The following is a 26,484-nucleotide window of genomic DNA, read 5'->3' on the forward strand; positions in this document are numbered from 1 at the left end:
TGTTTAATTCCTGGACTGTGTTCTAAAATGCTAGAATCTATTGTAATAGAATCTCTGTGCAGTATTACCATTTTGAGCTTGATGTAGTTGTGCTCTTCAGATTTCTCATTTCTCCTTATGAGGTCATTTTCCCCTGGAGGCACTGGCTGCTTGGCCCGAAGGCGGGATGAGGGCATAGTGGGAGGTGGGCTAGTAGAAACCCACACTCACTCCTCATCCCTCAGGTCTGGCCTCACAGTTTTTTCTCTTGCAGCTGTACTAGACAGACCAATCTCACCAGTCCTGGAGGGTGGGATGGGGGAGGCACCTGCCAGAGGCTGATTAGTTCCCACCAACTCTCAGTCCCTCACCAGCACAGGGCCTTTGCACTGCCTTGATCTGCTCCCAGGGACATCTGGGACCCAGTGGTGTGCTAGTACCTGCTAAACAGGCTACCCTGCTCCAGTGTATGCACATGTGTGTGTACATAAGCTTACTGTACATGTTACAGATAGAAAAGGAGCAGCAACTTAAAAACATGCATAAAATATACAGTACTGTTGTAAATCCCACAGAGCCAGTTTTTATGGAATGATTTCACTGAGTCTTGCTGAGCCCTACATCTGAAGCCAACACAGGGTTGCAGCTGATGAATGAGTGTGGTTCTGACAAGAATGCTGGGGAGGTTTTCACTGATGAGTCAGACAAAGGCGAAGCAGCAGGACCGATGTCAGAGCTTCACTCGTTCAGTGACTGAGTCACTTCTTTGCTTAAGTAGGTAAGTTTCCAGAGGCTGTGAGACAGTTTCTTCAATTTTCTGTGCCATTCACAATGTAACAGCTACATTTTCAGTTTGATCTGCATCTTCCTCCATCACTTTCTAGGTCTAGAGACAATCACAACAGTGAATCAAACCGAGTCATGGTGTCTGTGGGTATCAGTGGTGTGAAAGCTCCCACCACAACTGACTCCAAGCTACTGATGTGAGTCCCCAAGCGCAGCCTAGGAGGGGTGTGCCCACCATTGCAGAGTATGTGCACGGTAAGAATACAGCTTGTAGTAAAATGCAGCAAAAGGTAGGAAGTGACGAGTTTCGAGTATTTGTTACCTTTGTTTTTAATATAATTCTAAGTTTATAAAATGTAACTTTAAGTAACAGCTGTGTTCACCTACTGGCAGGCCAGGTTCCTGGCACTGCAGCCTCTGGCAGTGGCACGCCAACACCTGGTCCAGTGTTCCGGGCTCGCCAGGCCCCTCTGGCTGACCATCTGCCTTGCAAGCCTTCTCCGTGAGGCCACCCTGATCCCAGTACTTACCACTGCAGCCCGCCCCACTGCACTATCCTCACCTGCTTTTTTTTTCTTCCCAGGCACCATTCCCTGACACTGGCATCTGGTGTGTTATTTGTTTTCCTGCAGAGCAGCAGCTATGTGGGGGAGTCTGTGTTGTGTTCACCAACCTGTTCCAAGCACCTGGAACAGTGCATTCCGGGTTGGCCTTCATTACGCATGTACTGAATAAAAGCTCAAGAACCTCAACATTTACAGTCAGGCTCTACAAGATTCACTATACAGTATCTCGTAAAAAGCAAAACCTTCATCTTACTTGGTCAAATTCGGGACATTTCCCCAATTCCATGATAGAATAATGAGTCCGAGTATTCCATCCGGTGTGGCCCCCAAGGCAGCTCCCGAAGAATCGCTGTTCAAAGGATTTACTCGTCAGGGAGAGGGTTCCCTTCGTTCTTTTCTCTGAAGCTTGTTTTTGCTGCAACATATTTTAACGTTTTTATTGTGGGAAAATGAAATAGTTTCAAAATTGATGCAAATGAGAAAATCAAGTTATCTGTCTGTAATAGTGCTGTTTTTATTATTTGTATGGTGCTTTTGACTTTTCAAAATATTTTCCTAAATTGTTCATTTAATTGTAGAAACATGAGACAAATAGATATGCTTTTTAAAAAGGAACACAAAATGAAAACCATCCCAAATCCCATGTTCACAGACCACGGCCAGACTCCCTCCTTAGCCAGCCTGGCCCACCTGTGCTTGTACAGTACATGAAGCATATATACACTGTCACAGCCACGACACAGAAATGCCACTTAGCTGCCAACTTTCCACTTAATTTATTGTGACTGTCCTTCCAGTGTTATAACTAGAAATACCATAGTTCTATGGTGGCACTTAGCACCTGCTTTTTTTCACTGCACCCCAGCACCCGTGTCACCGTTGCCTCTTGTTGAGTGTGTAGGTTCTTCCTGTGTTCTATCCGCAAGTAACGTGAGGGTAACGAGTAACATGGGCATGTGTTGTCATCCATTTTATATGCAGGATGAGAGCGGGGCAGCTGCATACTTTTCCTCTACACCACCTTATATATAGGAGAGGTGCCAACATGCTCTCCAGGAAGACGGTGAAGAAGTCAAGAATCTAACAGGGGTGGGGACTGAGGGGAGACTGTCCCAAGTTGGGGAAATGCAAGTAGCACTGGTGCAAGCACAGCAGGTGCAAGACGAGGTGGAGTCAGTGCTGCAACTGTTGGGCAGGACTCAGCCACCTTTTCAGGTTATGCACGTGGGCATCCATCCCCAGGCCTGCTAGTGGAGCTGAAGGCAGACATAATTTGAAAGGAAAAGAAAGTCTCAGCAACACCAGAGGAGTGAAACATTTTCTTTTTATTGAGAACATCTCAAATCCTTTGTCTGTATTTGACAGCGTCTCATGCTCAGTTCCGGCTGGTCTCGGTGCGAGAGGAAGCTCATGCAGTTGTAACGTGTGGTGTATACACAGATTTACATACAGAGAACACTGAGGATTGCATCTTAGCAACACGTTTCTTGGCCGAATTACATTCATAGAAAGTGTCCAGATTCTAAAATCAAATTAAAAGCATGTAACCCAAAGCCTGAAAAAGCAAACAGCTTTAGGGGCTGACTCCATTAGCGTTCCATAGACTGTGCTTTTAACCGTTCAGTTCATGTTTAATGGCCCATCAGTTCCTTACACACCATTAGCTTATGCTGTGGCCAAAAGAAGTGTTCTTGAGGCTTGGCACTCGTCCCTTCAGACAGTAAACAAGAAAGTGCAGACGGTGCTGCCAGAGACAGGAGGATTTTCACACGAGACTCAAAAAGCCAACACACCCTCACAACTAAAAGTCATGGTCGAGTCGGACCTGCCATCCACCTCCACTGGTCCCTGGCACCCGGTGGGTCAGAGGTTTCTCTAATTCTATTCCCTGGCACCAGCTGAACACTAGAACTCACATGGAAGGCCCCGAGCAGCCCGCCGGCCTTGAGGCTGGGCGCACCCACTCCTCAGCCAGGGAGACTGTCACAAAACACGCTAAGGGGCAGAGACGCTGTGAACTGGACAGACACGGAACACAATGCCCTCTCCACTTACACGGTGTGGGGCTGACAAAAAGGAATCTTTCGACCGACTGTATAATTTCACAGAATTTAGAGGTGGGAAAGATGGCCAGTTTTCCTTCTCTACGCCTGGGGCAGACCACCTGCTTCCGGGGTAAAGTATTTGAGAAGGAAAAAGAGCCACTGTGCATGTGTTTGTTTTGAGACACGGGCAGATCCGGATGTGCCCTCTCCACAGCTTCGCTAATCCCATCCTCAGATCTCCGCACAATGTGAAGACGGAGCCGTCCCCTCCTCAGTGTACCTGTGTGAGATTACAAGGAGAGGCACTGTCTTCACGAAGAAAGCCGCGATTCCACAGCCCGGAGATACATAGTTATTTGAATAAAAATAAATTCCGCAGAAATCCATGCCTTGTGAGATACTGGCTTGCGCATTTTAAAATAATTGCTTTTAATTACAAAAATTTCTCAAAAATAGGAAAAGATGATGAAAAGTTTAAATTAAGACTCAGAATCAAAACTGCAGTTCTTTGGCGTCCCTTGCTGGGAAGGGGTGGGCCTGGCCTGTGACCAGGTGATGAGAGCTGAGGAAGGTGGTGAGGACATCCATCTGGACCTGCCGCTGCCTCGTGGCACAGAACACGCCGCCCCACCTGAGACCTCCCACTAGCAGGACTCTGTCCCTGGCAGAGCTGTACCTGAGTGGTCCTGAGGGACAGTGTCTTTGTGGAATTAATACTTCAGGTTTAGCTAACAAAACAAAACAGAACAGAAGCCCTCCCTTCCCCTACTTGTCAAAATGTCCTCAAAATGTAAGATTTTCCTTAAAAAATCAAGTTCTTGCTTGTGTCGAATTTTCTGCTAAGTCTCTAAAACCCACATCAAGGACACTGGATGCAAAATGACACGTCAATGAAACAGCTATAGTCTAATGCACACCGAGCGCTCAGAAGGGAGGGATTAAAGTGCTAAGTTCCCTGATCTGTCTCAGGGAGGAGTCAGCATTCTGTATTATTATTTTTTTCTGATTACAGATGAGCTGTCATAGGAGCAGTGCAGAGCCTCTGGTCCCCTGCACATCATCTTCCTCCCCGCAGCCGTCCCGCCCAGGGCTCCCCGAACCCAGTTCCTCCCCGCAGCCGCCCCACCCTGCCCAGGGCTCCCCGAACCCAACTCCTCCCCACAGTCGCCCCGCCCAGGGCTCCCCGAACCCAGTTCCTCCCCACAGCCGCCCCGCCCAGGGCTCCCCGAACCCAGTTCCTCCCCGCAGCCGCCCCACCCCGCCCAGGGCTCCCCGAACCCAGTTCCTCCCCGCAGCCGCCCCACCCCGCGTAGGGCTCCCCGAACCCAACTACTCCCCACAGCCACCCCACCCCGCCCAGGGCTCCCCGAACCCAGTTCCTACCCACAGCCGCCCTGCCCAGGGCTCCCCGAACCCAACTCCTACCCACAGCCACCCCGTCCAGGGCTCCCCGAACCCAGTCCCTCCCCACAGCCGCCCCACCCAGGGCTCCCCGAACCCAACACCTCCCCACAGCCGCCCCCCCACCCCGCCCAGGGCTCCCCGAACCCAGTTCCTCCCCACAGCCGCCCCACCCAGGGCTCCCCGAACCTAGTCCCTCCACACAGCCGCCCCACCCAGGGCTCCCCGAACCTAGTCCCTCCACACAGCCGCCCCACCCAGGGCTCCCCGAACCCAACACCTCCCCACAGCCGCCCCCCCACCCCGCCCAGGGCTCCCCGAACCCAGTTCCTCCCCACAGCCGCCCCCCACCTCCCGCCCAGGGCTCCCCGAACCCAACTCTTCCCCGCAGCCGCCCCGCCCGGGGCTCCCTGAACCCAGTTGCCTCGGCTGCCTTCCTCCTGCCTGGATGGCTTGGGGCGGGACGCCCTGTGCCTGCCCTCAAGGCTGCACGAGTCCACCCCGGAAAGGAGCCACCTCACACGGTCTCAGGGCAGCTGCTCAGGCCCACAGGGTGAGGCACTCACTCACTTGGCGTGGTACAGGGAGCAATCATGCTTACTTTAGCTATTACCTGACAGAAGGGAAAAGCCAGACATACCGGGTAGTTTTGTATGTATATGGAACATATTAACACTAAACTTGGTAACCAAAATCCACATATTTTTAAAAACTTAGTCCATCTCCCAATCCCCATTAGAAAAAAATACAATTTATCAAGACAAGAATAAAAATGCACAGACTTACAAGGTGTTTTTTCTAGAGTGTGCAAGAGCCTACTTGGGGGAAGGCCAGCAGCAACAGACACCTCTCCTTCTGCAGGTGCAGAACCCCAGCACCGTCTGCCCAAACAAGACCCCACTGTGGTGACAGAGCGGCTGAGACGCCCACTCTGACTGCTTCAGGGAGACAACTACCCTCTTCGGTAGAGGAGAAGGCTGGTGTGGGGCAGATGTTCTAGCCTCTGAACCTGGTCACGTCCCCAACGATGAGCCCTAAGCAGCACCCCTTCCTGCCACGCTGGGACGAGATCTGTGTGGACACACGTGGATAGGGCTCCTGACATCAGGAGGCACACCCCCCACCAAAGCCACAGTGCTTCAGGTTTTGGGTCTGAGCGCCCAGCGTCCGGTGGGAGCATGATGCCCCTCTGCCCCTGTTCTGGTTTCCTAGGCCCATCACAGACATACAGGTGCCAACACCCTGGATTTCACTGTGGCAGGTGTGTGCTGTAGGGTAGTCTGCACCAATCTCTGCCCATGGCCCCAGGAGACCCACCTGAGCACCGTCCAGAGCCTTGGAGCTGGGCACTGCACTGGCGAGCAGAGCACTTCTCTCGGCTCCTCTTTCATCCTGAGCGGAGGCAACAAGGCACCGGGTGCAAATCTCTGAGCTCGGTGGAGGTGGTCCACACAGGGCCCTGGCCCGCCACACTCCTGACCTCCTGGGCTGGCTCCCTCTCTCGTGGGGCTGTCCCGTGCACTCTGGGTGCTGGGCAGCCCTGAGCTCCTCTGTCTGGACCGTCAATGTCTGGTCTACACTGTACCAGCAGCACGTGGTCTCACCAGCTCTCACTTGGATGCTTTTTATTTTTCAAACATGTCTTTGATAAAGCTGGAAACAATAATTTAAAAACATGCCTGCTATGTCATTTTCCAAGAATGATTATCTACTGAAATCATTCTACTTCCATTCTGTGAAGGCCTTTGGGCAGTCATCCACATCCATTCAATTCGGAGGAAGGAACAGAGGGAACTTAGGCCATGTATTGTGCAGTAGCCCTCCTGATTCCTTCTAGTCCATAAAAGTTAAATATCCTTTAAAAAACCTGAATGAATGGCCAGCCTGGGGTTACTGGCCATGTTTTATCTGTGATTACTTAGAAGTAAACTGAGAAAAGTTTTCCATGATCTGATCCTACAAGGAGTACAGAAGCTTCTAGGAGGCTGAGGGCTACAGGGGCCTGGGTCACGACTCTGCAGGACACACAGTCACCACTGCGGGGCCCCGTGTGTGTGACAAGGCCACGCTACCTCATGCTGGGAGTCTGCTCCTCAGGGAGACTGTTAAAACCTAGTGTGTCAAACTACCCAGGGAAGTACCTATGGAGAAAAGAGACCTAAGTTTAGACAGACATGTGGCGATTTCCTTTAGACTACTACTTCCTACCTCTATTTTCCCACCCTCCTCCATATATAGATGCTTTTCTTGCAATTAAAATAATGTGGCATAAAAGTGACCTGACATAATTACTTATTTTATAAACCACATTCCTAGCTCTGAATAAATTATTTATTCAAGAATTTCACACAAAGTAATTTCTATTTTCCTAAACTTAAGGAAGCCCTACTCAGTAGAACTCAATTTCTAAACGTAAACCGAGATTGAAAGCAGTCACTGGACGGTTCAGAAGGGGAAATGCTGCGGCAGAGAGATGCCAGGCGGCGATGCTGGGCCCCGACACACCCCATCCCCTCCCCACACTGCGCACCTGCCCCAGGTCTGATGTGAGATGCTGGGGACAACTGTGGACACCTAGTGGTCCCCTGTGTCCCCCAACTCCTTCCCCAAGGTATGCACCTGCCCCCAGTTCAGATGTGAGGTTCTGGAGGACGACGCTGGATGCCCACAGCCCCCTGCACCCCCCATCATGTCTGCCCGGGTCAGGGCGTGAGTGAGAACTGGTCCTGCTCAGTGGGCTTCTCCACCCAGGCCCCCAGCCCCGCCTTGATGAAGGCTGTGAACAGACGCGCCTTGGCGGCCTGGTACTCCTTTGCCGCCAGCTTGGACTCATGGTACATGTTGGGCTTGGTAATCTTGGAGCGTAGTAAGTGGGAGGGAACCTGTGAAGGGATAGAAAACAAATGCAACTGTTGACGCTGTAACAGATGAAAATAACACCTAATAAGATGCCAAAACATGGCCTTTAGAACTGCATTGGCTTCTGGGGTGAAGCAACCCAGAGGAAGGCGCCTTCTGCCAAGGGCACGGCTCCACACAGAACAAGGTGCCGCACCTCCTGAGGCCTGAGTTATCGCCCAGTTCCAGTCTTGCTAGTCAAACAGGCAGCTACAGACCCCCGAGTTCTGAAGACGTGCTTCTGGGAAACCACCAATAACTGATTCAAGTTTCATTTTTAACTATAAGAAGCACCACTGATGTTACGTGTGTGTTATCACCCTGATGACCTCGGAGGCCTTCCCTCGTGTGACCGGTAGCTCCTTTCTGTGTGGACTGTGGCCTTGCGGCAGCTGGCCTGGGTGCTGCCCCTGTGTGAACAGGACCCTCCTGGGCACTGTCACTTCTGGCTATACCTCCCATGCCAGTGCACAATGCTGGTCTCAGAATAAATAGATGCTATCTACTTGATTGAAGAATAAATACAAACTAGTAATATCCTGACTTACTATATAAGGTTTCATTCTGGGGAAAAAAGGGCCCCACAGCTAATTCAAAAGGTTTAAAAACTCTCATGGAGGGTTATCAGAATCCAGGCAATTTTTGTGTTGCTGAGAAGGAGGGGACAGCAGGGAGACTGGCATAATGACTTTCAATATCTGAGAGTAAGACATGTTTCCACCACACACAGTGGCCTGGCAGTGGGTGTTACTGCAGAAGGGAGGAAAAGAGCTGCCTTTGAGATGGCATTAAGGTTTCAGGGACATGGCCACACTTCTAAGCTAAAACAATCTGAAGGAACAAAAGGTTTCCAAATGATCGATTTAGGAAGCTGTGCATGATGACATGATGAAACAATTTAAGGAGCAGTAGGTGTGAGGACAGACAAGCTATTAGGGAGGTGGAGCCGGCGCATCACGGTGAGGGCGCCTCAGTACCTTGCCGTGCACACGCATCCAGCGACAGTACAACGCGTGCTTACACAGGCGGGACGCGCGGCCCAGCTCATCCTTCCCCGTCGTGGCGTTGATGACCTCAATAGCGGAGTCGCCTACCGTCCAGTTGACGCTGAAGTTGGGGGCCTTCCCTGGCTGCCGTGCTTCTGCATTGCTGATGCCTGAAACGGAAGGCACAGGAAGGCGGTGTGAAGCCCGCATTCACCCCCAGGGAGGGAGCAGCCAGGGGTGGCACACTGTGCTCAGACATGGCCACAGAAGTGCGTGGTGGAGGAATTCTGCCTGCTGAGGAACATACGCAGACTTGAGTGTGCATCTGCCATGGCAGTGGCCTCACACTCTTCCAGTGCCACCAGAACAGAAGCAGTGCTGAGAAAGCCGAACTGACCCATGGGTATGCACTTGTCTGACAGGGCAGGTGGGCAGAAGGTTGACAGAAACCTGGAATCATGAGACTTCCTGACAAGTGTGTCTTTTCTCACTCTGGTGCTGCCTGAGCGTGGATGGATGGAGCCACTTCTGAGACTAATGCAGGGTCCTACGAGGTCGTGCATGTGGGGGCTGCTCCTGTGTCACCCACCTCTGGCACTCATGCCTGCACATGCTCCCCTGCCACTGAGAGGCCAGGCATGTTCAGGTCACTGGCTTTGCATGTGTGACATCCATGATGCAATAGGAAACCCTAATTCTTAACAAGTGTCTTGAAATGGTTCACAAGAGTCTTGAAAAAGTTCATAGAAAATGCGTATTATGAAAAAACTTCACGGATTTCAAAATTGTTTGGCACCAAAATAAACTTGTACTAACTTGCTGACACATGTCTGAATAGGATCTAGTTTGAGGCACTGAGAAGATGAAGACATCTGTTTGAAAAGAGCTCCTATCAGAGTTACATGACTTCGGCCAAAACTGAAGCAAGAACAAACATCAAACAGGAGATTAAAATAGCTTTTACAAAGACAATCCTGAAGAAAATGCATAATCCCCCCTCAAAAAAGGCTGCCAAGAGGTGGAAGGGGCCCAGTCAGAGCACAGGCTGACTGGCCAAAGCACAGGCCATGGCAGCATTTTTGGGATGCTCAAGGCGTTTTGCTTGTCGGGTTCACATGGAGGCCAAAGGACGACAACATCTGCTTATGATGACAGTGTTTCGAGAAAGTGAGCCAAAGCTTTAGCAGAAAAACCCCTGGGGAAGCTTCGCCAGAGACCATCATGACAAAGCGCCTGTCCATTCCTCTCATCAAGCAAGGGCGACTGTGTGAGGGTTTCGACAGGAAATCATGAGCCATCCACTTTGTGGTGGTTGCAAATCCACCTCATTTGGCTCCTTCTGACTTCTTTTTGTTTCCTAATCTCAAAAATTCCTTAATTTTAGGAATTAAGGAATTAAGGAATGTAGGGCACCCTTTAGGGTACCCCTTGAGGAATTTTTCTTCAGTTAATAATGTAAGAAAGTCTGCATTGACATGGTTAAATTCTCAGGACACTCAGCTCTGTTTTTCTTTTTGAGACGGGGTCTCACTCTTGTCACCAGGCTGGAGCGCAGTGGTGCAATCTCGGCTCACTGCAACCTCCGCCTCCTGGGTTCGAGAGATTCTCCTGCCCCTATCTCCCAAGTAGCTGGGACTACAGGCACATGCCACCGTACCCAGCTAGTTTTTGTATTTTTAGTAGAGATGGGGTTTCACCATGTTGGCCAGGATGGTCCTGACCTCATGATCCTCCCACCTCGGCCTCCCAAAGTGTTGGGATTACAGGCATGAGCCACCGCGCCCAGCCACCATTTAGTTCTTTAGGGACAATCTAAATGGTTAGGATCAGCGCTTACAAAAATGTCTGGAATTTGATAGAGCTTATGTTGAGAAATAAAGTTTATATCTTTTAAAAAATTTTTATCTTTTAACTTTATGAACTTTTTGAAGTACCCTTGTACTTGTTTTCTTGCTGTGTTTAAACTGTCTCATCTTAACTAATCACAGGCTAATTTTGCAGGGTTGAAAGTTTTTGAAAAGATACTTGTATAACTGGGAATTGAATACATGTATCTCCATTTATATATTGAGCTTGATAATTCATATCACATAGATGTCACAGGCCACCAAAATCAAAACTAGTTTAGGATATGAATCTTTAGAACATGCTTAGAACATGGGCAGACTCATATTCTGAACCCAGACACTGAACTGTCAAGCCCACTGGCCAGAAGCAGCACACTGCACTCTCAGATGACTCAGTACAACTCACTTCATGTCCTGTGAGGCCACCTCCACCCCGTCACCATGCTCACTTGCTTTCAATGACCATTTATCCCTGCCTTGGAGAGATATTAAAATCCAGATGACAGTTTACTGCCAGAACAGTTTACTGTTCAGAGTAAGGAACCGGCAGAGTGTAGCAGATCCGCTGAACTGAGAGTCAAGGGAAACCAAGTCAGCCAGATTTCATAAGACAGAGCACCAGAAGGAAGAGATAAGCAGAGAAAGAGTGAGCCCTGGAGATACGCAGAGGGTGTCCTTGAATATCCTGTGGATCTCTGATCAGAGTATGCATGTTACTCAAGGCTGGGAAACAGCCTCCTGAGAGAATCAGAGGAAAAAGTGCCTGACATTCACATACAGAAGATACAGACATAAAGATATAAAAAGGCCTAAGCCAAACTTCTAGAGATGAAAACTACAATGTATTAGATAAAAAATACACTTGATGGGACTAACCACAGAATAGAAACCGCAGAAGAAAAGATTAGTGAACTTAAAGACACAGTAACAGAAACTATCAAAAATGAAACACAAAGAGAGAAAAGAGAGAAAAAAAGAAGAGAAAATCAGTGATATGGGGCAGGTTTAGGTAGGGTGAAATATGCGTAATTAGATTTCATGAAGGTGAGGAGGGAGAAGGGGGAACAGAAAATATATCTGAAGAAAGATGAATAAAAAACTTCCAAATTTCATGAAACCAACAAACCCATGGATTAAAGAATTTCAATGAATCCCAAGCACAAGAAACATGAATAAAACTATACCAAAGCACAACGGAACAAATTGTTCAGCACCAGTATTAAGAGAAAATCTTAAGCAAACCCAGAGAAAAACACACACAGAGGAATAAAGATAACAACACATTTCTTACTGGAAACAATGCAAACAAGAAGTTAGGGAAGCACTGTCTTTAAAGTACTTAAAGGAGAAAAGGACCCTGCCATTCCAGCAGAAATATATTTGTACAGCAAAATATCCTTCAAAATGAAAGCAAAATACTTTCCCAGACATACCAAAGCTGAAATAATTCATCACCATCAGACTCGTGCTACAAGGAATGTAAAAGGAAGTCCTCCAGCCAGAAGAAAAAATGATACCAAAATGGAAATCCAGATCTATATAAAGGAATGAAGAGCCCTGGAAATGATAGCTATGTGGATACATATACAAGGGGTTTTTTTCTTATTATTTAAATTCCTTTAAAAGATAATTATTAAGATGAAAATAATAATAATGTAATGTGGATTTTTTTAAACATATGCAAAAGTGTCTGAAAACAATACCACAAAGGTTGGGAATGGAAAAACGGAAGTATCCTGTTGTAAGGTTCTTTTACTATATGTGAAGTAGTATAATCTCACTTGAAGGTAGACTGTGGTAAGTTAAGAATGCATCCTATAAGCCCTAAAACCACCACCAAATTAACAAAAGTTACAGCTCAAAAGTCAAGAAGGAGTCAAAATGGAATCATCAAACATACCCAGTTAAGGCAAAAGCAGTAAGAAAATGAGGAAAAAGTGAACAAAGAACATACGAAACACACAGAAAATAAGTAGCAAGATGAAATGTAAACCTAATAATATAAATAATCACAATAAATGTAAATGCTTCAAGTACCTCAGTGAAAAGGCAGAGGTTGTCCATGGTCAAGATCCAAATATATAACCATACATAAAAATATGCCTATAAGAAACATATTTTTAATATAAAGTACTTTAAAGGGATAGAAGATACACTGTGCTAACACTAATCAAAAGAAAGTCGAAGAGGTTATATTAATCTCAAAGCAAATTTCAGAACAAATACTGTTACCAGAAATAAAGAGCGTCATCGTATAATAGTAAAGGAGGTCAGTTTATTAAGAGAAATCAACAATCCTAAATTTTTATGCATCTAATCACAGAGCTACAAAATACAGGAAGTAAAAACTCTAAAAAAGGGGAAGAAATAAACAATGTATAATTATAACTAAGAGATTTTTCAATCCTGCCTCTCAATAACTGATAGACCAAGTAGAAGATTGATAAGAATATAAAAGAAAACAAATAATATAATCAAACAACTTAGCCTAATTAACATTTATAGATCACTCTACCCCAAAGTGGCAGATTCACATTCTTTCAAGTTTTGTGGGACACTTACAAAGATAGATCATATTCTGGTCCATAAAACCAAGTCTAAACAAATTTCAAAGGACTGAAGTCATTAAATAAAACTAAAAAACCAACAACAGAAAGATCTCTGTAAAATCCCTAGTATTTTGAAACTAAATAGCAGACTTCTAAATAACCCAAGGGACAAAGTATTTCAATATAAGTGAAAATGAAAACATAACGTATCATAATTTTTAAATGCTACAAAAGCAGTAAAAAGGGTCTTCAAACAAGGACTTCAGCTAGCACCTTAAAAAACTACAAAAAGATGGGCAATTGAAACACCACATAAGCAGAAAAAAAAGAAATAATTAAAATCAGAGGAAAAATTATTGAAATATAAAACAAAAGACAAAAATCACTGAACCTAAAAGTTGGCACTGAGAGATGATAAACAGAATTGATAAACTTCTAGCTAGACTGATCCGAAAAAAGACAAGAGAAGATACAAATCATCAATATAAGGGATAAGATGATATCATTAGAGATATCACAAATATTAAAAGGAATATTCTGAATACTTTAATGCCAATATATTAAGACAAATTAGATGAAATGGACAAATTCCCTGAAAGACAAATTACTGAGGCTTACTCAAGAAAAAAGATAAAAACAGATAACATGAATAGCCCTAAATCTATTATAGAAAAATAAATTGTAGTTAGATATTTTCTCACAAAGCAAACTTCAGGCCCAATGGCTTCGCTGGTGAATTTTACCATATATTTAAGGAAATAATACCAAATCCAAACGAACTCTTTCAGAAAACTGAAGAGAAAAAAATGTACCCCAACTCATTTTATACCTAACAAAGACATTAAACTAAAATGATAGACCAATATCCCTACAAATATAAATACAAAAATTCTAAATGAAATGTTAGCAAACCGAATCCAACAATATAGAAAAAGAATAGCACATAATAACCATAATGGTTATCCCAGGATGCAAGGTTGGTTTAATTTTTTTTTTTTTTTGAGACGGGGTCTCGCTCTGTCACCCAGGCTGGAGTGCAGTGGCCGGATCTCAGCTCACTGCAAGCTCCGCCTCCTGGGTTCACGCCATTCTCCTGCCTCAGCCTCCCGAGTAGCTGGGACTACAGGCGCCCGCCACCTCGCCCGGCTAGTTTTTTTGTATTTTTAAGTAGAGACGGGGTTTCACCGGGTTCGCCAGGATGGTCTCCATCTCCTGACCTTGTGATCCGCCCGTCTCGGCCTCCCAAAGTGCTGGGATTACAGGCTTGAGCCACCGCGCCCGGCGGTTTAATTTTTTTTAACGTCACCATTAGCAAACTGAAAAATGAACTAAATGCTCATCTCATTTTTTGTTGTTGTTTCAGATGGAGTCTCACTACATTGCCCAGGATGGCCTCAAACTCCTGGGCTCAAGTGATTCTCCTGCCTTAGTTCCCAAGTAGCTGAGACTATAGGCCCAAGTCACTGCAATGAAAATAGTCATCTAAGAGCAGGAAAAAAACATCTGACAAAATCCAACACACGTTCTTGATTAAAAACGCTTAGTAAGCTATAAATAGAAAAAAAATGTCCTTAACCTGATAAAGGCATCTGTAAAAAACCTACAGCAGCCAGATATGGTGGGTCATTCCCATAGTCCCAGCCCTCTGGGAGGCTGAGGCAGGCAGGTTGCTTGAGGCCAGGAGTTCCAGACCAATCTGGGCAACACAGGAAGACACTGTCTCTATAAAAAATTTAAAATGAACCAGGCATGGTGGTACGCACCTGTAGTCCCAGCTACTCAGGAGGCTGAGACAGGAGGATCACTTGAGCCCAGGAATTTCAGGTTACAATGAGCTATGATCACGTTACCGCACTCCAGCCTGGGTGAAAGAGTGAGACCTTGTCTCTAAAACAAAAAACAACAATAAAAAACCCTACAGCCAACATCATACCTAATGGTGAAAGACTGAATGTGTTCCCCGAAGATGACATGTAAGAGAAGGATGTCTGCTCTCATTACTTCTACTCAACACTGTACTGGAGGTCCCAACCAGTGCAATAAGGATGTAGAATTGATGAGTGGATTATAAAATTTTTACGGAAATACAAAAAGGACCTAAGCAGCCAAAACAACTTTGAAAAAGTACAAAGTTGGAAGACTAACTCTACCTGACCTCAAAACTTATAATAAAACTATAGTAATCATGACAATGTAACACTGGCTTTTAGACAAACAGATGAAAGGCAAACAACAGAGTCCAGAAATAGACCCACATGTATATACACATGCCAGCTGATTTTTGACAAGGGCGCAAAGGCAATACCATGAAGAAACCAGGAACTTTTTGCTAAATGGTGCTAAATCAATTGGATATCTTACATGCCAAAAAAATGAACTTCAGTTCATACTTCATACCCTACACAAACATGAACTCAGGTGAAATATAGTCTTAAATGTAAAAACTGCAACTGTAAAATTTCTAAGAATACAATATAAGAAGATATCTTTGTAGCACTGACTTAAATATTTCTTAGATATAATATCAAAAGCATGATCCATCAAATAAATTTTTATAAATTAGATTTTGTCAAAATTAAAATTATGTGGTTTGTGTAAGACACTATGAAGAAAATTAAAAGACAAGCCACTGACTGGGAGAAAACATTTTTTCAAATCATACATCTGATAAAGGATCTGTAGCTAGAAAATAGAAATAACTCTCAAAACAGTAATAAGATGTTAAACAACTCAGTAAAAATGTGCACAAGTTTTGAACAGTTTATTGAGGAAGGCACAGGGATGGCAAATCAGCATGTGAAAGGGCATTCAACTTCATTAGTCATCAGAGCAATGCAAATTAAAACCATGAGGGAATATCACTAGACACCTGCTAATATGTCTAAAACGACCGCAAGTACTACATTCTGGCATATCAGTGACAGAACTACAACTCTCGTACACTAGTGGTGGTAATGTAAAAATAGTACAACCATTTTGGAAAACAGGTTAATAGTTTTCTAAAAAGTTCCACATACACCTATCTTATGATTCAGCCATTCCACTCCTAGGTATCTACTAAAGAGAAATGGAAGTAAGCGCCCAAAGATTCATACAGAAATGTTCTCAGCAGCTTTGTAATAATATTAAAAGACTGGAGACAACCTAAATGTCCATCAATATTTCAAGGGATAAAAACAAATTGTGGTTTATTCACACAGTGCAATGCTACTTAGCAATGAAAAGGAATGAACTATGGATAAACTCAACAACATAGATCAATCTCAAAATGATTAAGCTGAGTGAAAGAAGCTAGACACAAATGGTGCAAACCTTATGATGCCGTTTATGTAAAATCCCAGAGAATGCAAACTCATCTGTATAGACAGACGGTACACCTTGGGGATGGGGAGGGGATGCAGGAGAGGGAGGGATTACGAAGGAGTGCTAAGACAATTTTGAAGTGGATAAGTATATTCATTATCTTTATTGTGGTGATGATTGCACAGACCTAAACATAGGCCAAAATGTATCGAATTGTATACTTTAAATATGCAGTTTATCATATGCCAATTATACCTCAATAAAGTTGTGAAAAGACATGAAAGATAATTCAAAAATTAAAAAAAAAATTGTTCTCATTAAAAAAAAAACATTTGCTCACTGCAGACAGTTCCAAAAATTTACACAAACCTTAGAAAAGAAAATTAACGCTATAAAACCCAGAGACAGCCACTATAATTTTGTGGTTCTTAAGCAGGTATGTTCAGTAGAATCAGATATGAAGCTTTAAACAATAAGCACACTGAATCCCACCTCTGAGATTCTGACTGGGTAGGTTTTGGGCAGGACCCTGGCCACTGTCTTAAAAAAAAAAAAAGCAACAAAAAATCCTTCATGAGTCTTTCCACTTTTTTTTTTTAAGAAAAAGGTTCTTGCTCTGTCATCCAGGCTGGTAGGCAGTGGCACAATCATAGCTTACTACAATCTTGAACTCCTGGGCTCAAGCAATCCTCCCACCTCTACAGGCTCATGCCACCACACCCAGCTAGTTTTTTTGTTTGTTTGCTTTTTTACACATGGGGTCTTGCTATGTTGCCCAGGATGGTCTCCTGGCCTCAAGTGATCCTCCCATCTCAGCTGCAGAAGAGCACTAGAATTATAGGCATGAGCCACCATGCCTGGCTGAGTAATTCTTAAAGACTCTAAAGAATCTTAAACCCTCCCAAAACAATCCTTCCTTCCTAGATGAGCTTTGCCATTTTAATGCATACTCTTTTAGTGTATACACACATATGCATGGTGAGGATACATATTAATGAACACATGCTGACTTCCGTAAAGCACTGAGATGTTATGGATCCTTTCTGATAACCTTCTCATGGATAAACTATACTAACAGGTATAAAATGAAACTATACTTAGGTTCCTGGGCATATTGCTAAATTTGATTTTATAGTATTTCATTTAGGAGTCTTGCATCTATAGTCATAGGTAATTCTGTGGTTTTTATTTGCATTTTGTCCAGTTTTGGTATTGGGATTAGGTCAATTGCTGTTTTCCATGGCCTGGAAAGTTTATGGAGAGGCAGAATTACATGTTCTTTGATAGATTAAACCATCTGGGAATTTGCTGGAAGGTAATTTGTGGACAACCTTTTCAATGTCTTCCCTGGAAACTTCCTTTGCTATATATTGTATTTCTTTTTGGGTTAACTTTGATAATTTACATTTTCTTATTCTTTCTTTGTTGTTGTTGACAGTTTCAAATTTATAAGTATCAGAGATGAACAAAGAATTCTTTTGAAATCTTGATAATTCCAGGACCCCCACTGAATGCCTGAAACCACAGATAGGACCAAATCCTATATAACTATGTTTTCTTTCTCTACATACATACCTATGATACAGTTTAATTTATAAATAGGAGTAAGAGATTGACAACAATAATAATAAAATAGAACAATTATAAGAATATACTGTAGTAAAAGTTATGTGAATGTGCTCTAAGTACTATAGTATTTTCCAACCTTGGTTGACCTCCTGGAGAGGGAAACTGCAATAAGGAGTGGGACTGTACCCTCCTCCCCATCTGTGGGTAGCCCTCAATTTCCACTTGGTTACTTTTATCCGATATTAATTAGATAGCCCTGGCAGTGGTAGATCTGTTTGATTGTTCTTTGAAGTCGATGACTCTTAGTTTTACTATTTTTTTTTTTTTAAAAAGATGGAGTCTTGCTCTGTCACTCAGGCTGAAGTGCAGTGGCATCATCTTGGCTCACTGCAACCTCCGCCTCCTGGGTTCAAGCAATTCTCCTGCCTCAGTCTCCTGAGTAGCTGGGATTACAGGCGCCCACCACCATGCCCAGCTAATTTTTTTGTATTTTTAGTAGAGATGGGGTTTCACCATATTGGCCAGGCTGGTCTCGAAATCCTGACCTCGGGTTATCTGCCTCCCTCAGCCCCTCAAAGTGCTGGGATTACAGGTGTGAGCCACCATGCCTGGCCAGTTTTACTAATTTTAATCTTTTTTCTTCTTTCCTATATTATTCATTTCCTTCCTCCTCCCCTCTCTCCTTCTCACTTCTATTTCCTTCCTTCTTCCTTTATTTCCTCTTTAGCTTTGTTGTTGCTTTCCCTCCCAATTTTGGAAAAGAAAGGCTTAATTATTTTTTTTCTATTCATCGAAGGCCATGATCTCCTAAGGGTAAGTGGGGCTCCAATTCACCATTTTTGATATGTGTATTCTAAGTAGTCAGTAGTTTAAGTTCTGGTTTCTTGTCTGATCTAATAATTAGAAAAGTTTTTGCTTTTTTATTTTAACATTTTAAAAGTGACAGACTTTGCAGGAGAAACAGGACACCACCACCAAGCCTGTGCTCCTCAGTACACCCCTCCAAGCACAAACTTATACTGGAGTCTCTTTGTTCTGTCTCTCAAGAATTGTTCAAAATCATGCCTTAGTTTCATTTGCTTCATGTCTAAGCCATTCCTTTCCTGAATAGCTTTTTTATGTTTCCTGGAGCTTCCACTCTCCTTTCCTTTTTTTTTTGTCCACAAAAGAAGTGTTTGCTTTCACCCTACCATTCAGAGCATTCAGCTTCTCAGTTAGGCTATTCATTAAAATAAATTCACCTTCTTCTAAAAACATTCTTTTTAGTGTTGTTTAATATGAATCTCTCTTTTAATTTGGAAGTTACTTTTCAGGCTTGCTGCTGAATTATCCTTTTCAATTGTACTTTGGATTTATAAGGTATTCTTTCTTAAATTCAAGTTTTCTCTTTCTTAGATGTCTTTTTCGTTTTGCTAGAGTATCCTCAAGTCATTTTGTTTTCTCCAAAAGCATATGTCCTCTGAATCCTTGACTATCTAAAAATTACCACTTTGTCCCAATGCTTGATTGGGTAGGAAATTCCACAATAAAAGTATTTTCTCTTTAGAACCAGAAAGTCATCTCATCACTCTGTTCTGACTTCCGGTGTCCTGGTAAGGATTATATAAATCTCTAATGTATTGCAGCTGACTTAGAAGCTTTTAGGATCTTCTCTTTGTCCTTGGTGTTCTGAAACTCCAACGGGATATACTGGGCATGGACTTTTCTCATTAACCCTGCTCGGTATTCAGTGCGTCCACTTAATTCCAATACTTGTGTTTTCCTCTGTACTGAGGAATTTTCTTCTGTTGTTTCCTCCTCCCTACTTCCTATTTTTGAAATGCTATTAAACAAACATTGGGCCTTCTGAATAACTTTCCACATCTCTGAAGGTTTTTCTCATAATTCTGCCTTTCTGTTCCAAGTTACCTGAGATTTATTTGACCTCACCGTCCCCCTGCCCTCATCAGAGCAAAAGCTCCATAAGGAAGAGGTTTTGTTTGTCCTGTTTACTGCAAAATCCCAAAACCTAGAACCATGCCCAATGTACACTGAAAAAAATGGAATACTTTCTAGACCTCCAAATTAATATTAGATTTCAGCACTTACTAAGTAACATACAAATAAGGTTTATCATTACTTATTTCTCTTCTGTTTTCTAAATTGTTTCTGCTTTCTCTCAGTTGTTCTATTTTCTAATATAGATCTTTCTCTTTTGTGTTGTTTATTTTCCTCATAAGTTTGATAATCCAAGTTTGTAAGTAAAATATTTTTATTTAATACAAGCAGCTGGCATGGTTTCTTCTGCTTGTTTCTTTGATGTGCATTCAATTCTGCAGAAGGTCTGAAGGAAAACAATCAGCCAAGACCATGTCCTCATCCCAAGAACTCAGAGCTCCAGCACCGTCCTTCCCTGGTTGTTGGGGTGGTCAGTCAGGTGTGCCCTAACCACACACAGGGCTGGGCTGGCCTCATCACAGGCACTGGTAGGAGCCTCATGTCTTCCTGAGGTCACTGTTCCTGCATTTACTGATTGCTGCTGGGGTGGTTTTTAGCACACGCTCAGGTTTCTCCTGTGGCACAGTTTTGCCAGTGGAACTGAGGTCTTCGGTGGCTGTTACCAGCACACCCGCCCTACTTCCAGCATCTGCCTGCATGTTCTGAGTTCCTGCAGGTCCCTGAGCTGTCACTCTGTAGAGGCAGCAGCCCCAGGAGCATGTTCAAGGCCACACGCTTCAAGCAGACAGAATCAGGAAGGATTTCTTTCGCGGGGGAATGGCTAGAAGAGTAGGTATCCAGTTAAACTGTTGGGGAATCTCTGACCATAATGGAATTGAATCTTTCATAAACAAATGGATAATGCTTATATTATCTTCCTTGGCAATTCCATTACTTCTCATCAAAATAAAGGATTACTGTTGAATGATACTTAAACCTTAGAATGACAATATTTTTCACTAAATGATTAATTAACAAAAAGTGTAAGATCCTAATAGTACAAAACATTTTTTATATTTTAAGTTAAATCAAGTCCCACCTTGAAACAAAAATGGAGGAAATAAGGCAAAAAGAAAATAGCCCATGCTTCCAATACTAACCATATGCTTTTTCTGGGGCAGAAAGCCCCTAAATGGTCATAAGCGTATCCTTCTACGAGTCCCTGAGGCCAATGCAGTGTGAGGGCTGACACCAGTGAGATGCTTATCTTTCCGGGCTGCAAAGAGGGAACTAGGGTAATGAGTTAATCCCAGGCCGTGGTGCAGAAACCAATAAAAGCAAGAACAACTTGGCTGGTAATGAGAATCCCTCTGTTGTTGTAAATTAAGGGTGCTGAATCAGAGCTTTTAAAGCAAAAATACAGAGAAACTGTGAATTGGTCTAATAACTGCTACAATTAAAAAACTCAGAAGAGCTGGCATTGATGTTTTTTCTTATTTCTACCCTAAAGGTATTTTCCAATAGGTTCCTCATATAGTAGGGTAATCAAAGATGAATGATATACATAATGATTAACAATAGATATTTTAGGGTTATTATGGGTTCATGTTATAGAAACTATTAGACATTTATTAGTGGGTCAAGGAAAATGTGTACTTACAATCTTGACAGAAAGCGGCCTCTATTCTGCAAATAAGAAATAGTCAAGACCTGGGCATGAGTTAAAGTGTAAGGAAAACTCTGCACAGCACTCCCGCAGTGAGGATGATACAGGCCACGCAACACAGGGGGGAGCCTCTGAGCCCCTCTAGGTCCAAAACCAACCTGCCATTTAAGCTGAGAGCAGAGAACCTTTGAGCCTTTCATTGTGATTGTCTTAAGAAGGGCAGTCCTTTGAGCTGACAGAGAAATGAACACAATCCATGAGAATCTATACAGAGCAAGATGGCTGGGTTCTCCTGACCCTTCCAGCCCATTCCCCAGGGCTGCTCTCAGGCTTCCTCTGCCAGCTCGGACATGCCTTGTCTTGGTTGTCCACTAACCCCAGCCAGGTGCCAAGGGCTTTACACAGAGGACCTCTGGCCAAATAACACTCCTTTCTCAAAGGAGATCACAGGATTTTAAAACACCAGCTGTGGAAGGAGCCCCAGAGCTGTGGTCCTGAGTGAGGTGGGCTCATGTCCAGAGAGTTGCATGGGCAGGAGATGCTAACTGGATGTGGATGAAGGTGAGCAGCAGGTGGAGTGGGGCTGAGAGGCTCACAGAGATCCTGCCAGCTCCTCCTTTTCCTGAAGCAGCTCCCGGGGGAGCCCCAAGGCACTCTTGTGCCCTCTCTGTCCTCCATAGGAGGCAAGCCTTGGGGTGGTGAAAGATCGGATGTGGGTTCAAGCAGTACTTGTCCTATGGACAGTGGAACACGGCTGTGAGCTGCAAGTCCTGTGGTGTTTGCCAGTTGCGGCTGCTTCCACTGTGAAGGGTGACGGCGGGCCCGGCCCACAGGGCTGCGGCGTGGACTCAGGGACGTATGTAAGAATCTGGCTCCCGACTTGAGCACATGCACGCCTGGGAAATGGCCGGAGGATGGCAGTCAGTGAAGCATAACAATCATTATTTTTAAAAACCTTCAAAGGTGTCATTGATACAATAGGTAACTGTACTGTACCATTACAGTCATCCACACAGAGAATTTAAAAACAAGCACACTGCACTCCGTAGGATCTCGAGTTTAGAAGACACTTGGAGGTCATGTGGGTTAATCCTTTCAGCCAGAACCCGTCACCATGTCCATAACAACAATCTCCATCCAATTCCAACCTGAACACTTCCAGTCAGGGGAGCTTAATTCCTTTTAGGAAACTCTTTTCTAGACAGTTCCAATCACTAGAAAGTTGTTCTCCCAGTATGCAAAAGGAGAACTGAACACCCAACAGACATGAGGAACCCTAAATGCAGCCACTGAAAACCCAACAGAGATGAGGAGCCCCACATGGAGTCACTCTCCCAGAAAGGAGAACCAGAGCAAGAGAGGGAGCCGTGTGGCAGCCGTGGTGCAGGGAAGTGGGCCAGGCATGAGCTCCTGGGGAGCCTGCTCTGCAGGGAAAACAGTTCACTCCTGAGATGGTGACAGAGAAGTCAGGCATTCTCTTAGAATGCAGTGCAGTCAAAAAAGCACATCAGATGAGAGAAGAGACACCGGCTGCAGGACTGTGACTTCTGCTCAGCAGCACTTTCAGGGACAACAGAGAGGGCAGAGAAGATGCTTCTAGCAGAAGTGACAACACAGAAGGACATTTCTCGGAAGTGAAGAGTCAACAATCGAGATCAGAGGGTTCAGGGTAGTAAGTAGGAAAGAAATCCCAACAAACTAGCCACACACCTAGGCTTAATCTGTTGAAATTTCTGAATTTTAAGGAAGATAGATAAATTTAATGCTACCAGAGAGAAAACAAGGGGGTACCTTCTAGAAAGGAAACTCAAACTGGCTCTGTGACAAAGGGTGACCATGGAGGTCTTGACGTGTCCTGGGGGGAAGGACGAAGCCCAGACATCCGCAGTGCCCAGTCCACCTGGCGCACAGACGAGGGCCAGGTAAAGTCAAGATCCAGGGCAGCACACAGGCCTTTTCTCCAAAAATCAAACAAAAACAGCCAACCAAGAAATCACCTTGTCACCCCAATTAAGGATGTATTCCAGCAGAGTGAAAAATAAATCTGGATGTGGAGTTAAGGGCAGGGGCAACGGCTACAGAAAACTGGTCAGGAGAGAAACCAGGAGCCCTTACATTTTCATCCCAACAGTAGTTGATCATGTGACTTACTAAGAAAGGCTTTTAAAGAAAAAGCACAGTATTAAATGAGTTTCCAAAACTCAAGATGATGTCATCAGAATCTAGGAAGACGAGGATGGGAAGAGTGTGGAATAAAAATGAGCCCAATATTTCACCTTTTCCCAAGTTTGGATCTTTACAAATATTAATTCTTGATGCCAACATTTTTTCAAAGTGATTTAAATATATTTATTTTTAAAAATTGGGGTAACCACTGGTCAGAATGGAAATAAGGTTTAGAACTTCCAAATCACCAGTGGGAAGAAAGGGGAAAGACAATTTAATCAGTCCAGCAAAAGTAAAGGGGAGGAAAACAGAAAGTAAAATGGAAAGAAAAACTGTCAGCTGAAAACAATGATTCTGTACTTGGAACCAAGCTTGGTGGTCGTTCTCTTTTACAATGACTCATGGCACGTTCACTCCTCCTAGAAACCAGGGCAAGGAGGAAACTGACATTACCAACACCTCTTTCCCACAACCCCGATGACCGCTCTTACCTGGAGAATATGCATACACACACACATTCACACACACCCCCACCCACACACACACCCACTCTCACACACGCGCACACAGGCACACACACACACTCACGCATTCACAAGCACACACACGCACATAAACACACACGCACTCACACACACGCACTTATGCACACACACTCACTCTCACACACTCTCACAGTGATGTTCCTTCTCTCTCACTTCAGCCAGGGCCTCATTAAACCAGCTTGCCTTGCTCTTCCTGCCCATGATGTTGAATGGTCTTGGATGGACAGCAGCTTCGCAGGCACCTGCCTCCTTCCCGCCACACACCTGGGCCTGCTGCCAGCCCCGTCGGGTACCTGTGCTGTCCTCCCAGAGATACTGAAATGCAAGCTGTTCATGAGGACCCTACCCCCATCAAGCAGCCTTGTTTAACGTTTCATGCCAGCGTTCAACATGAAAACCAGCAGGATAGGGAGCCTTGTCGGATGACCCCAGAGCAGGCTGTCAACAAGGTCCCCAGAGCCATCGCATGAGGCATTTGGGCACCCTGCTCCTTCTTCTTAGGTTCTCTTAGTGAGTCTTGGATAACAAACTGGGCCAGTTGAGGAGCTCACACTCAGGGGATCAATGGACATAAATTAGAAGCTGGAACTGTCCAGCTTGCAAGTGCTGGATGTGAAACTCATTTGAAAGAAAATTGAAGAAAGCTCAAGAGACTTCCGTTTCCACAGTGCTAAGCAAGGGTACCAAGTGTGCATACCCACAAAGGCAAAAGTTTCACAGCTTGGCACCAAGAACCTTTCTGAAAGTAAAACTAATGTTCAGGTTGAAATGCAAATTAAATTCTTCTCACTTTAATCCTGACAGCATTATTTTTTTTAAGAGAAAGAAACACCCTATCCCTACATTTTTACTTTGATTTGCTCCCGGTTTCAGGTAATCTTTTCTGTGTATTCATTTATGTCCATTTTTGCTCCTCCCTCAAGACGCTACAATTCACTAGGCGCCTTCATACCTCGCTCTCTTTTTAACACGGGAATGACCTTATAATAAAATGTGAGGTGACAAAGTATAACACACACCACATGAGCTGTGATGCACAGTGCAGATGCACAGCAAGGGGGCCAATGTCCTGGTAGCTCCTCTTTCCAGGCCATTTGTTAAATGTAAGACTTTCCTTTTAATAAAGTTTTGAGGGCTTTGCTTTGGGACTCATTTTTAAAGAGTGTGACCTCCCAAATCTATTAAGACATCAACATTTGCCTCTCCAGATTTTTCTTATTTGGTTCCTTTTGTCTCCAGTAACACCCACAGCATTACTTGATTTCGACTTCAACTCTGAAGCAGAAGCATCTGCCCTCCCATCCTGCTCCATCCCCTGGCTCACCTAATTTCCTGCTACGCTGTCCTGCTGATTCACAGGAGTCCTGGTCTAAAGGTGTCTTCTCCAAAGCTACTAGCTTTGCTCATCTGAACTCTCTTCAGGGAAACAACAACAAAAACCCATTTCCAAAATAAAGCATTTACCAAAAATAAGATATTTCAAATAGTTTGCATTTTGAAATAGACTTTGGTGCTAGAGTGACATTGTTTATTGGCTCAGCATTTGAGTAACGTTCTGCCTCCTGGAGCTTGTGTGGTGTCCTTTTATTTTCATAGGACAGTGGCACATTTGTCCAGAAGGATTGCAAGGGGTACCCTGCCACTGGGCGTATGAAGAACCCAAGACACAGAAGCTGCCAAGGAGACAGAGCTGACGCAGGGTCACGGCTCTGACCCAGGCTCTCTCCGCTGCTGCTGAATCAGCTCGGCACAGCCCCCTGCAGCAGGGACCAGGGGAGAGGTTTAGTTATGTGCTTTAGGCTATTAAGATTAGAGATGATGGAGGCCAGGCATGGTGGCTCACCATGTAATCCTAACACTTTGGGACCCCGAGGCGGGCAGATCACCTGAGGTCAGGAATTCAAGACCAGCCTGGTCAACATGGTGAAACCCCGTCTCTACTAAAAATACAAAAATTAGCTGGGCGTGGTGGCACATGCCTGTAATCCCAGCTACTTGGGAGGCTAAGGCAGGACAATTGCTTGAACCTGGGATGCGGAGGTTGCAGAGCCAAGATCGTGCCACTGCACTCCAGCCTGGGCAATAGAGCAAGACTCTGTCTCAAAAAAAAAAAAAAAAAAAATTAGAGAAGACATTGAGGAGGAAAGGATAAACAGCAGCATCAGTAACTCCGAAGTCTCTGTCTTGCAGACACCATTTTTCAAGGTCTTTTAACAGATATAAATGCTTTTCACATAAGTGAAATTGATAAAAATACACTG

General features: G+C 44.4%; 1 protein-coding gene across 24 annotated transcripts in view; it reads right to left on the minus strand.

Annotated features, from left to right (window-relative positions):
- Nucleotides 1-2,637: 2,637 nt before the first annotated feature.
- Nucleotides 2,638-26,484, minus strand: part of ADARB1 (adenosine deaminase RNA specific B1) — a 139,445-nt gene continuing 115,598 nt past the window's right edge. For 11 of the 24 annotated variants that reach the window (XM_028845245.2, XM_028845244.2, XM_077995451.1 and 8 more), the window contains 2 exons: nt 8,653-8,831; nt 7,093-7,659 (listed from right to left, as the gene is read on the minus strand). In XM_028845245.2, coding sequence (XP_028701078.1) covers nt 7,480-7,659; nt 8,653-8,831 — 359 coding nt within the window. In that variant the 3' untranslated portion in view covers nt 7,093-7,479. Of the gene's footprint in view, nt 3,657-7,092; nt 7,660-8,652; nt 8,832-26,484 lie in introns of those variants that run through there. The other 13 variants (XM_077995448.1, XM_077995446.1, XM_077995455.1 and 10 more) reach the window with 4 other exon arrangements.

This window comes from Macaca mulatta, chromosome 3 (genome assembly GCF_049350105.2).
Source record: "Macaca mulatta isolate MMU2019108-1 chromosome 3, T2T-MMU8v2.0, whole genome shotgun sequence".
Classification (NCBI taxonomy): domain Eukaryota; kingdom Metazoa; phylum Chordata; class Mammalia; order Primates; family Cercopithecidae; genus Macaca; species Macaca mulatta.